The sequence below is a fragment of the Rhopalosiphum padi genome, chromosome 3, assembly GCF_020882245.1.
Source record: "Rhopalosiphum padi isolate XX-2018 chromosome 3, ASM2088224v1, whole genome shotgun sequence".
NCBI classification, from domain to species: Eukaryota; Metazoa; Arthropoda; class Insecta; order Hemiptera; family Aphididae; genus Rhopalosiphum; species Rhopalosiphum padi.
In genome coordinates, this window is record NC_083599.1 from 78,982,495 (window position 1) to 78,996,835 (window position 14,341).

Below are 14,341 nucleotides of genomic sequence, written 5' to 3' on the forward strand. Positions count from 1 at the left end.
CATCAAAATATATGAAAAAATATAAAATAAAAAAGCCTCATTTTATTCAGGGTGTAATGAAACGTACTTATTTTAAATCAGAATTGATAAATTTGTATTCAATAAAATTTTGTATTTACATAAAAATCCGCACCCTATTCATCTATAATATTATATGTTTTACGTTATCAACAATTTTTAGAAATATTTTAAATATAGCATTTAACATACAACATTTTTCGTATATAAAATATGTAATATCAATATTTATTTATAATTAGGTAAAACATAGCCATGTTATAAGATACCTACCTATTTATTTAACTTTTACTATGTTTATTTATAAAAAAATCACTAAATTGTATGTATTGACATTAAACAAATAATAAACATATAACTTAAATGCATATTTTAGGTGAACTATTTCTAAAATGTTTAATTTACAATATTGTTATTAAAAAGTTGTGTTAAGATTCTTAGAATATAAATTAGTTATATATATAGGTTTATAAAATCAATACTTAAACGTATTTAATTTTACGTACATTTCAGTTCGTCGAAGAACAAGTGGACACTAAAAGTCAGAATAAGGAAACCGAAGATATTTTAGAATCCACTACAAGCCAAGATGATTCGGTCATTTTTAATATTCCATCAACACGTCCAAAAAAAAAAAACCTCATGATGACTATATGCTTGACCAAGCATTTTCAATTTTAACTTCTGCGGCAAAACCAGTTGAAGAAACTGAATGTAGTGCATATGGAAAATATATCGAAAACAAATTAAAAATGTTTTCTCCCCAAACCAGAAATGCGGTTCAACATGAATTTGGTAATATCATATTTAAAGCTAGCCAAGGATTCTATGAATATAACTATCCTAATAATATAAATCAAATCCAGCCTCTTCACATACATCATCACACAATTCCAACACATCGCTTTCTAAAGCCGGGTTTACACGTAACAATAAATCGTTACAATGTAATTGACAATTTATCGTCGTTTTTATTGTACCAATTTATCGAAATAGTGAATATTGTTTACACGCTACGATTTCTTGTCCAATATTCTTTGTCGACCACGGTTCATCACAACTCAGTTGGCCATTAGCTTTCACCATGGAGGAAGTACTGTTGTGGTCGTTATATCTAGTTTGTTTAGCGAAAAAAGCAAAACCAAGGTCACGAAGACCAAGAAGAAAGTGGAGCCGCAAATGGTTGCTGAAGAAAAGGGAATTTTCTCATATAAACTTATTGCGAGAATTACAAAATGAACCCAATGACTAGCGAAATTATTTGAGAATGGATGAAGAGACTTATGTTGAGTTGTTAAAGTTAGTTTCTCCGTTTATCGTAAAAAAAGACACTGTTATGAGAAAAGCCATATCTCCACACGAGAGACTCTCAGCTACCTTACGATTCCTTGCTACCGGAAGAAGCTTTAAGGACACGGAATTTTCAACTGCCATTTCTAAACCAGCTCTCTGCAAAATAATTCCGGAAACCTGTGAGGCTATCTACAAAGTATTAAAAAAATACATACAGGTATGTTCACTAAATTTTTTTTTATTTACTTTTAAACCATAGACAATACAAATATTATAATGTATAATCAAATGTAATAGGTACAATATAAAGTGAATAATTATAGAATATGTTTTACACGTGAAAATGCCCTTTTACTAAATGAATTTTGAAAAGAAACTAGAAACATTGTTTTCCATTGATTGGTTGAGATCTGTGTTAATCGTTTTACTTGAGCTTGGCATGTAGTTTGAGTAAATGAGTGGCTGAATTTCGGGCTGTTGAGATTCTGGTTGCTGAATATTTGGTTGTTTAGAATTGGCTTGTTCTGGTTCGTTTGTATGAGAGATTGGCGGTGTCGTATTAGAGAGATGTTGAGCATTTGGAATTGTCATGTTTGAGAGATGTTGAGAGTTTGGCAGTTGATGCTCAAATATTCGAGGTATATATGTAGGATGATAAAGTTAAGGATTAAATTGTAGCAAGTCATTATTTTCGAATGTATGGTGTGGTTGACTGTTCATTACTTTAAAATCTTTAGTGAGTGCCTCAAGCTCTCCCTCAAAAATCACGTCATTTATGAGTTTTCGAGCGTATACGGCCTGGTTTCCTTTAAGAGAACGTAGCTTGTGGGCTATATACTTTCCGTAGGCTTCAAATTCATCATCGGGACGAATAGCTTTTAGTTGTTGTCCCGCTAGCTGCATCACCTCATTTGTCGGAGTTAGTTTCTTTTTCCGCTTTGGCTGCGGTCCGATAGGTGATGGTGTCACACTTCGTGATGTAGTTGATCTATCATCACCTGATGTTGGCACAACTGATGTGGTGACCTCTCGTTGGTAGGAATGATCTAAATCCGTAGATTTAGAATCTTCCTGAAATATAATAGATCATATATTTTTAGTTGCCTTAAAAAGTATAAGAATATACTATGGTAAACACAACAATTTTTGTTAATTTTGTAGACATTTAAACTTCAAAATTTTAATTTTAAATAATTAAAAAAATTATGCATAGTATTTTTGATATTTTTCAACTGCATAACTAAAGCCTTGTATTAACTTTTCAAGTTTTTTGAACGAATCAAATTTTATTGACATTCATAGAAAAAAAAACTAAAACTACTTAAAACTGAAAATGTCCATAAACAGCTTAAGACAAGTCAAAATACTTTAAAAATTGTATGATGTATAGAAAATGCTAATATAAAATTATAAACATTCAGTAAAAATGTCATGTATCTACGTCCTACGAACATTTGTTTTAGAGTTATACCAAAAACTAAAATCGATTTTGCGTAAAAATTCCTGTTTTCCTTAATTTTTTGTTTTGTTTTTACCGGTGAATATTATGGAAACTACTGGAAGTTTTAATTTTTGACCCCCCCAAAGTACCAACTAGTACTAGATTCACTTTCCTATCAGAAAAGATACTGTTGAAAACACACACACACACACATCGCTCTGCTCAGAATCTAAAGAAACTTTTTTTATTCCAGTTTCTTAAAACAGCAAATGAGTGGATGAAAATCGCTTCAGATTTTGAAGAGAAGTGGCAATTTCCTCATTGTTTGGGTGCGATCGATGGCAAACATGTCCAGATCGTTCCACCAAAGGATAGTGGTTCCCAATACTATAACTACAAAAAGACACATAGTATAGTCTTAATGGCTATTGCAAACGCTCACTGCGAATTTATATATTGTAACGTAGGAACAAACGGTAGAATATCTGACGGAGGTGTGATAAATAACACTATTTTCTACGAACGACTTGTAAATAACCAATTGGATATTCCTGAACCGAACCAGTAAGCTTCGATCTTGACCTGGAATATGTTTTTGTGGGGGATAATGCTTTTGCGATGCGACCTGATCTTATTAAGCCTTACAGTCGAGATTCACTTAATAATGAGAGAAGAATATGTAACTATCGGATATCGAGAGCACGGCGAGTGGTTGAGAACAGTTTTGGAATTTTAACATCAAGATTTCGTATTTTTAACACTGCAATTAATTTACAAGTGGAAACTATTGAATCAGTAGTTCTCGCATGCTGTGCCTTGCACAATTTATTACGCAAAAAATCAGTTTCCTACACATCTCTTGAATGTTTTGATCACGAAAATACTATGGATGGTACTATTCAACTATGTGCAAGGTGTAATCCCGATATATTACACAACCTCGAACGACGTTCAGGAGGTCAAGTTTTACAAAGAGCAAAAATTATTCGAGAAAAGTTTTGTACATATTTCAACGGTGAGGGGTCTGTTCCTTGGCAAGAAAAAAGTGCATTGAACGTTTGAAATTTGAAAATATTAAAAATTTATTTAAATATTAAATATTAAATAAAATATAAAAAAAAAAAATAATTTGAAATACAGTTCTTGAAAAAAGATCATCATATTAACTGCTTGTAAGAATTTAGTTTTATTTAGTTTTATAGCGATTTTTTCACTTAACCTACTAGATCAGCGGTTCTTAACCTGTGGTCCGCGGCCCCCTGGGGGTCCGCGGCAACTTTACCACCTAACATAAGTCAATTTGTGACATGAGTGTATTATTACAATATTTTTCGATTATTATTTTTGTTTCATATAAAATTATAAAATATATCTTATATTGTAAGAGATAGGTAAACCTATCTTATCTTTATTACACCGATTACAATGTGGAATTCGATACAATTAAGTATCTAAACCTAATAATTTTATTATTAATATTTATTTATCAGTTTCTTGTTCATACGAATTTATAATAAAAATAATATAAAATAATATAAAATAATTTTATATTACAATTTTTTTTTTTTTAAATTTAAGTGTTTAATGATGTTCAAGTGTAATAATTATAAATGTGTACATTTTGTTATGTCTACTTCTATAATTTGTAGTATAAAATAGTTATTATAATTTTGGTTATGATAACTTGATATGTTTTGTAAAAAAAAGGTATTTGAAAAAAAATTGGTAGGGGGTCCGCGATCTCTAAAAATCTTTCATCGGGGTCCGTGTTCTACAAAAGGTTAAGAACCGCTGTACTAGATTACAGACAATTCATTTGAACACTATTTATCATTAATTCATTAATACATAGTAAAGTATAATATTATACTATATAATATTTATATATAATTATTAATAATTATTGTTCATTATTATTATTAATTATTATTTAATTATTATTATAAATTATTATTATTATTATTATTATAATTTATTATTAATTATTAAGCTAATTTTACTATAAATAAAAATAATTTGACTTACAATATATTGTTGTGTTTCTTCATCCTCGTCATCCATTGTGTTCCTAGTAGGTCTAGAGTCCTGGTCGTTCAAAAAATGCAGAAGGTCGAAATACCACAAACTAGGTTTATAGATTTCATCCGCTCTAGCCCCAGATTTTGACGAATTATTAACTTTTGATAGTTCTTTCTTATAAACCGTACGCAATGCATTAATTTTTTTAACAACAGTGTTTCTGTCTGCCGAGGGATCAAACTCTTTGTACTTTTTAACCATCTTTTCATAAGCAAGGCTTTTTTTATTTCTGTCTGAGTATTCTTTGCTTTTAACAAGCCACAAGCAGGGAAAACTTTTATATAGCTCAATAAATTCTCTCAAGAAGTCTCGATGTGTTTGCTTGTCACGAGGTATTTGTTCTGCCATGATAATTTCAGTAAAAATAAAAAAAATTATCAACGAAAAAACGAACTATCCTCCGTGAACGGTCAATGCAAACTAAATCAAATTGTAGCGATAAATTGTTGCTACATGTTTACATGTTCCAACTTGTCGTTACGATTTGCAGAAATTGATGCCGCTCGGCTTCAATCATCCGATCCAATTCCAATTCCAATAAATCGCTACAATGTCATATTTATACACAGGGGCGAACGCAGGAAAAAATTTCGGGGGGGGGTTTTGAAGTAGGTACTTATTCATAAATATCATATTATTCATACTGTGTTACACTTTTCTATATTTTATTTTAGTCACTAAATTACATAATAAAAATACATAATACATATTAAATAATATTATAGATAATAACTAATAATTATAATAATAACTAATTATTAAAATTTGTCAATTTAAATTATAAAACGAGATCTATGCGTCTTGGTTTTTTGGACATTATGTCAATGACTTCATCACAAGTTACTTCCACGTCTCTGTATAAGTTTAATAGCATCAATCCATTTAATCGCTCATCACCAGTCCTGTTGCGCAGATATGTTTTTAATCTTCAAAGACAAGAAAAAGACCGTTCACTTGTTGCCACAGAAACGGGTAGAGTTGCACCAATCTGCAAAAATGTGTGTATTGATGGATACAATGCAGAATTACAATTGATGAGAGTCTCAATAAATGTTCTAGGCCGTTTATCCTTTGACATATTTAAACAATGTCTGAAACAACAATGCATTTTAATCATTTTATGTTTTAATATAGATCACAAAAAATATTTTTATGTATAAGAAATTTAATATTTTGTTACCTGTGCCACATGGTCATCTCAGCTATAAAATCATCAGTAGATCCCTTGATGTCATTTGGCCATTCTTTTGCAAAAGTATTTACTGTTTCACTGATTTCTTTTGTATTCAGCTCAGAACACTTAGTTGGAAGAATATTTTGAATTTTGGACAATAGTTCCCGGTGTTCAAGAAATCTTATTTTTAACTCCATTAATAAGTGGTCCAAAAAAGGATGAAAAATGGACCGACGAAAATATTCCTCTGGACCGCCTTCATAATTGTCTCTGTTCTTTTGTATTCCAATATTCCGCGGGGGTGCTAAATTAATATCCATTTTGTCCACCATTTCTTTTGCTGCTGCATACAAACTTTTGAATTTCAACTCCGAATCACAACGCATCTCATTGATTTCATCATACACGTTATTTGCATAATCAATGCATAAGCTAAGATCACAATCTTCCTTTTGTAAAAACAAACACACTGAGATTTTTCATTATGCTGAAAATCGGCTTTACTACTGTTAAAGCCATAATAAATTGAGGGGTTTTTATCGATGCAAGCAGGGCATGAGGTTTGACTCCGATGGTTTTCAAATTATTTTCATCCAGATACTCTAATGATAAGCAGATATGTTCATATACATCGTTGAACAAACTGAGTGAGTTCAAATGCTCAACCCATCTCGTTTCGCAGAATTTAAGAAGACGTGTTTGCTTCGCACTTGGGCAAGACTCTTGAATTTTTTGTTTTAAAACTAGACCTGCCTTATTGGATAGACGAAAGAAATTTACAACCTCTTTAATTGTGCCTATGCAATTTCGGATGGACGATATTTTGCACGCATGTGTAATAGCCAAATTCAAATTATGATTAGCACAGTGGACGTAAATAGCTTCCGGATATAGTTCTCGAACTTTGGCAGCACATCCGTTGAATTTTCCGCTCATTGCACGCGCCCCAACATAGCCTAAACAGTTTTATAAAGAAAATATAACATAAACTATTATATATATAAAGTTAGAATCTAATAAATATTAACACATACCTTGCCCTCTCATATTGGCCAGGTTTATGCCAATGTTCTCCATCGTGGTCAGCAACGTATTTGCAAGCCCCTTTCCGGTAACGACCTCAACAGGGATAAAGCACAAAAAGTCTTCTCGAATTTTGTATTCATCCATTTTATCGACAAATCGAGCGCATATTGAAAACTGTTCAATGCCACTCACATCCGTACTTTCGTCAGCAATGACAGAAAAATATCTAGATTTGTTTACACGTTGCACAATATTCGTCGTTATTTGTTTCCCTGCTGCATCAATTATTTCATTTTGAATACGAAAGCTTAAATACGTTGAATTTACAGCCGCAGTATTTAAATGATTGGCCAAAGCTTGATCGCCGTTGTCTAAGGCATAACGAAGTAACGCTCTGAAATTCCCGTCGTTTTCTACCGGCATTTTCAATGATAAAGAGCCCTGATCTCGATGACCTCTTAATGCTAATCCTTGCCTGCCACACAGCAAAACGGCTCGGACGATCGGAATTAACTTATGTCTGTTTTCGAGTTGTTGTATTTTTCGCCCTTTGTCAATTTCGCTGATCACGTCACTCTTCCGTTTTTCGTAAATCAACTTAAAATTTTGTCCATCCTCCATGGCGTCAAGGTGATATATTTTTTTTTGGTGTTCTCTAAATTTTTCAAGTGCTTTCTTCCAATCTTGAAACGCAGTCTGAACCAATAAATTTGTGTTCTGATGAGCCCCTTTACCAACAGAATTTGATCCAAATGAGACACAATAACGGCAATAAGCTCCGTCTTCTGCAGCAGAATACACCAACCACACAAATGAGCGTAACCAAGAATGTTGAAATTTCAAATTTCGTTTGCCAGAAGTAGGAAACTTGAAGTCTACATCAGGTATCCAATTATGCACAAGAACTTCATATTTTTCAATGTCATTCAATTGCTTACGACAAAAATTTGCAATATCATTCGGAAAAATCTATAAATAAAATATATAACAAATAACAATAATATAATATTATTATTGCAAAAAGTCAAAAACTCACATTACGATCTGCGTCAAATTGCGACATCAATCTTTTTATTGGTGGACTGCCTACGGACGATTCATCTGAATCTACATCAATCGAAACATTCGAAACTGAGGTAGTATTTTTATTGTCTGATTTAAAATACTTTAAAATTGAACTCATTTTTAATTTTTAATATACTTTTAATATTTGCGTTTAATATTACGTCTTTAATATAGCAATACAGGCTATAATACGAAACACGAGTATACAACTACAGTCGACAATCAATACTTTAGTGAATAGCGGTACAGCGAGAATGCGAGATAATATGTCGTGTTCGACGTCCGTTGACGGTGTGGTATATTATTGAATATTATATTGATTATTGAACAATGATACAATTTCTAGAATTATCTAGAATCTAGATAAGACGGGTCATTGCGAATTTCCGGTAGACGGCAATTACACTCGTCGTCTGTCAACATTACGTACATCATCGGATTGGCGGCCTTCGATGTCGATCAGTTATTAATAAGTTATAACATACTGTCATACTCACTTCGAAACTGCATTATCATACATTTTATTGCTGATTTTTCTGTATCCATTAATTTACAAACCACGGGAGAAGGGAAACTTTTTAATAACTAATAAGTTATTTGAATTTTTTTGAGATGTTATTAGTAAAACATTTGTAGGTCAGATAATTTATTTTTTGTACCTACTATTTCGGGGGGTGTTTAAACCCCTAAAACCCCCCCCCTGCGTTCGCCCCTGTTTATACATAACGATGAATCGAAACAATTCGATCGTTACGATAAATTGCTAGAATTTATTGTTACGTGTAAACCCGGCTTAACTACAACCCTATACCTTCTACTTACATTCCTAGTCCTTCGCCTTCTACATATAATCCAAGCCCTTCGCCTCCTACGTACAACACTAACCCTTCCCCCAATCCTACTGCCTATGATCTTAGATCATATAATTCATCTTTTAATTAATATTAAAATTAAACCAAATTTTAAGAAGTTATATTTATAAAGATTATTATTTCTTTTTTTATTATTATAATAAGTGTGTACTGTATGATACATTTATTAATATTTGTTATTATTATTATTATAATATTTTATTATTATGCTATTATTATTATTATTATTATTATTATTTTTATTATTATTAACAAAAAAGAGACTTGTATTATCAGTATTATTTTTATTTTTATTATTAATACTAGTAAAAATTGAAGAGGAAAAAATTATGTTTTATTTTATTGATTTGTTTTTAAATTATGTTAAAAATTGTTAAATATAATTCAAAATATTCATATAACAAGTTTACCTGTATATTTTCTTTTAATGCTTCCACAATTGCTTGGCATACCTCGGGAACAATCTGTCCAATAACTTGTTTTGACATTTTAAAAAGGTACTGCAAACTTTGATAAGATTCACCGGTTGTCAAAAATCGTAAGGTAACAGCTAACCTTTCTTGCACAGGGATGGCTTTTCGGAAATTTGTATCTTGTTTTGAAATTGTTGGACCAATCAAATTTATTAAAAATTCAAAATCAATAGACGACATTCTAACGAAATTTCTATATTGTCCGCTTTTTTCCTGTTGCTGAAGACAATTTAATAAATTTGATCCACTACATATGTCCCTAGACTTCATTACATTTGTTTGCCACCATCTTCTTTCGCTTTTTTTTTTATTTTTTATTTTTTTTATAATAGAATGAACTAAAATAAATGATCGCGCTAGCGACTTGTAAATTAATAGGAGACATTGCATACGATGTGAACTCAAGAACAAACTGTAAATAACTGATGGATAAACCAGCGAACAACTGATACACAGTAGTGTTCGGCTCTAAACGTACATACTGGTCGTTGTAACATCGTAACATCATAAATTTAAGCGAGCACGAACTTTGTTACATTACGGCGTTACGTTACACCTAAATGCTCCGGTGTGTACCCGCCTTTATATTATTTTGTGTTATCGCCGTGGTCTACACGACGCACGGCGACTTTTTATATAATTCGATCTATTTTTATTATATTATTTTGTGTACGTTGTCGGAGTGCGTCGGCCGACGATTCGGACCGACTACGATAACTAATGATAATAGAGATCGATTATAATAATTATGTTTTTTAGTATGTCTTATGTCTATCAGTGGTCTAGTACAGCGGTTCTCAAACTTTTTTGTTCACGGAGCCCTTATATTTCTAAAAAAAATTACGGAACCCCAAAAATCAGAAATGTCTATATGAGACAACAAAAATTCATAAAAAAATGATGTCAATTGTAAATGATTTGCTTTTTATTTTTATTTTCTGTAAAATACGAATATATACAAATTATTCAATTAATATTAATTTAATAAGAAAAAAGAACATAATATTTTAGAAATTTATTTATTTATTAATGTGATCCATGATGTTGGCTTTTTTTATTGACCAGTATTTTTATATTTGGCTTGATAGGCGAGAGTTGAATGCGCATATCTGCTTCAGCATCCAATTTATTACGATATTTGGTTTTCGTTGATGCATATGATGAAAATCCGGTTTCACATAGATATGTTGTTGCGAAAAGAAGAAGTGCTAAGATAGCTTTTTTAGACAAAGATTGATATTCGTTAGTAATACTGCTACTGCACCAAAAATCTGTTAATGATATTTTATCAAATAAAGTTTTTAAAGATCAATCGGTGGTCATTTCAATAAATTCTTCATACTCCGTTATAGACAAATCTTCGGGCTTATCGTTGATTAAAAACGGATTTTTAACCCAATTATATCGTTGGATAAATTCTATATCTTTACTTTCTGGAAAATATTTTTCTAATGACGATAGTATTTCATTTAAATGTTGTTCAATTTCGCCATATATTTCATCAAAATCTTCAATATTACCATCAATCGATTCTAAATATTCCTTTAACAAAGGAAAACTATCAATTTTATATTGAGAAAAACACACAGCCCAAAATTTAATTTTTTTTTTTTAAAGCTCGAATTTCGTCATTTGTCGTGAAAACGGTGGTCATTTTACCTTGTATTGATAAGTTCACTTCATTTAATTTTGTGAAAATATCAGCCAAGTAACTAAATCGAAATAACCAAATTTTATCAGTAGGTCTGAGCTGTAAATTAAATGGGTGATCGGTGAAAAAAATGTACAATTCATTGCGCAATTCGAGTAAGCGTACAAGTGTTTTTCCCCGAGAAAGCCATCTTACTTCGGTATGGTAAAGTAGTGATTTGTGCACACTTCCCATATCTTCACACAAAATGTCTTGTGCTCAATGGTCGAGATTATATAAATATATATATTTATAAATATTTTAAAGTTTTAAACGTTTAAAATAATACATATTAGTACGGTCCAAATAATATTGATTATAAAAATAAAAATGTAACTAAGAAATGTAATAATAATTTAATAATTTAAATTTAATTAATACAGATATCCTCAGGGAGCCACGGAGCCCCTAGATTACTCTCGCGGAGACCTAGGGCTCCGCGGAGCACAGTTTGAGAACCGCTGGTCTAGTAGTCTGTCTGCACCCTTTTGCCGAGTTGGGCCGGGCGTGCAGAATGATTATAAATATACTATTATTGATTTAATTTAATTTAATTGTTTTATTCTTTTAAAACATTCTGGCATAAAATGAAGGTGACCACTCTCCCATCAATATTATAATATAATATTGATATTAATAAGTGTCATAAACACATAAATACACTCCAGATTACATACAAAAATATAATAAGAATTTTTACTTTTTAAATAATTTAACCTCTTCGTGCATGTAGGTATCATATGATACCGCAACTAATTTAAACCGCTTATAAAGCAGCTGTTAAATATTTTTGATCCATTTGTGCATAAAGATATCATATGATACACTTGATAACAACCGTCTCATAATATTCGTTCCTATGTTCATACTATATGAGAATTTTTAGTCACATGTGTGATAACCTCCTGTATTGATAATACGCAAAATATACCGACAAAACTGTTGTTATATCTCATCGTTAAAATATTTTAGCTACATCAAAAAATATTTTTTAGGTTTGTTTTTGTATAAGGTACACGTAAAAGTACATGTAAGAGTCAATTTTGATCGTTAACATCTATTATTGTTAGGTAATATACTCGGTATCATTTGATACAACTGTGCATAATTGGTACCTACAACTATACTAACAAAAACTATTACCTAGGTAATATTACATTTGTTTTTATTTTAGTAATAATAAATGGAGAAGTTGAAAGACGATGAAATTGAGTTATTCTTGGACTTTGAAATACCAAGTGACTCAGAAGTCAGCTTTTGTGATAGTGAAGACGATGATAGTGATGCTGAGAATAATAAAAACATAAATGATGACCAGGAAGATAATATTGAAAAATTAAATTTATTGCCTCAATATATTAACTTCTTAGGGGATATGGACAATGATATAAGGTTTGAAAATAATAATCCATCTAATGAGCCTGATGGCTTTGTAATAATCGACGAAAATGATGTACATGATTTTGATAGTTTTTTTAATAACATAATACTCCAAACACAAACAGATAGTAATGTTAGCAAACAAACTATACCAAAATCTGATGTTGCTACTCAAAACAATTTAGTCTCACCCACACAAACATCTAACCAAATTCTAAATCCTATAGCCACTCAGTCACTAACAAATAAAAAAATAAAAACTCCATCAACCGATTCTAAAAGTAAAACTAAGTTTAAAAAATCTACTTTACTAAAAATTAACAATAATAAACATAATTGTTTACCTGTCAAGAAAAAAAATACAAAACAGACAAAATGGTTTCCTGGTAGGGATAATAATCATACAAACTCCATACCTACTTTTACTGGCAATAAATTAATTAATATAAATGTAAAAGAAACTACTCCTTATTCTGTTTTTATACAATTATTCACTGAATCTCTTTTTGAAAAAATAAGAACTGAAACAATAAAATATGCTGTTCAAAATGGAAAAGAAAATTTCAACTTATCTATAAAAGAATTGAAAGTGTTTTTTGCAATCAACATAGCAATGACATATATAAAATACCCAAATGTAAGAATGTATTGGTCTTCTCAAGAGGGGTTGAGAATGAACCTTATTGCTGATGCTATGACTTGTAACCGGTTTGCCGAAATTAAAAGGTTTATTCATTTTGTAGACAATTATGAAAAACCTCAAGTAGTAACTGATAAATTTTGGAAAATTAGACCTGTTTTAGACATTTTACACAATTCTTTTCATTCAGCTATATCAACTAGTCAAAATATAGCCATTGATGAAATGATGGTTCCTTTTAAGGGTAGGAGTTCATTAAAACAATACTTAAAATCAAAGCCTAAAAAATGGGGATTTAAAATTTGGGTTCAAGCCGGAACCAATGGATATGTACATTGTTTTGAGCTATATCAAGGTGCCTCGAAAGACAAAAAATCACTTTTTGGTCCAATAGGTGATACAGTTTTGAAATTGTGTCATTCAATACATGGTGAAAACCATAAACTTTTTATGGATAACTTGTTTACTACTGTTCCACTATTAAGAAAATTAAAGTCTCTAAACATACATGTCCTTGGTACTTTAAGATTGAATAGAGTAACTGGAATTGAAAATTACCTAGTCAAAGATAAATTGTTAGAAAGAGGTAACTGTTCAATAGCCACATCTGATGACAATCTGACTGTTGTACGATGGAAAGATACTAAACTAGTACATACTATATCGACATATGCTGGGGCTAGTCCTGAAGATATAACTTCACGTTATGATAGGAAGGAAAAGAAAAAAATTGAAGTCACTCGTCCATTTGCTATACAGGAGTACAATAAATTCATGGGGGGTGTGGACCTCATGGATAGAATGATTGCTCATTACCCTCATGGATTCAAGAACAAAAAATGGTACTTGAGGATTTTTTTTCATTTTTTGAATATTAGTATAATTAACTCATGGATAATATACAAAGAAAATTGTCAAAATATACCACTTCTTCAGTTTAAAGCATCAATTGTTTGGACCATGCTCCAAATAGGAAAATGTGATACACCAAAAAGAGGCAGGCCTTCCTTACAATCTGATCCACCAAAAAAAAAAAAAAAAAAATGTTTCCATTGTAGTTTCAGAAATAAGATATGATGGTAAGGAACATTATCCTGGTAAAACGACAAAAGCTCAAGCTTCTAAGTGTCATAATTTATATTGCAAATCAAGAACTAGATATATTTGTAAAAAATGTGATACTCCAGTTT

At 30.9% G+C, this 14,341-nt stretch overlaps 1 protein-coding gene and 1 pseudogene across 1 annotated transcript; both read right to left on the reverse strand.

The window, feature by feature from the left end:
* Positions 1 to 1,971: 1,971 nt before the first annotated feature.
* On the reverse strand, positions 1,972 to 5,179 carry LOC132925939 (uncharacterized). Its single transcript, XM_060990295.1, has 2 exons — positions 4,778 to 5,179; positions 1,972 to 2,382 (listed from the first exon to the last, which is right to left on the reverse strand). The coding sequence occupies exons 1-2, from the start codon at positions 5,177 to 5,179 to the stop codon at positions 1,972 to 1,974; spliced, it is 813 nt and encodes a 270-aa protein (XP_060846278.1).
* A 430-nt stretch (positions 5,180 to 5,609) lies between these two features.
* Positions 5,610 to 6,391, reverse strand: LOC132927777 (zinc finger MYM-type protein 1-like; annotated as a pseudogene).
* Positions 6,392 to 14,341: the final 7,950 nt, after the last annotated feature.

Excerpts from the sequence above, each read along its gene's own strand:
- LOC132925939 (XM_060990295.1), bottom strand. The coding sequence starts at position 5,179 with ATGGCAGAACAAATACCTCGTGACAAGCAAACACATCGAGACTTCTTG. Across the intron at positions 2,383-4,777 it reads AAGAAACACAACAATATATT|GAAGATTCTAAATCTACGGA; the intron begins GTAAGTCAAATT and ends ATTATATTTCAG.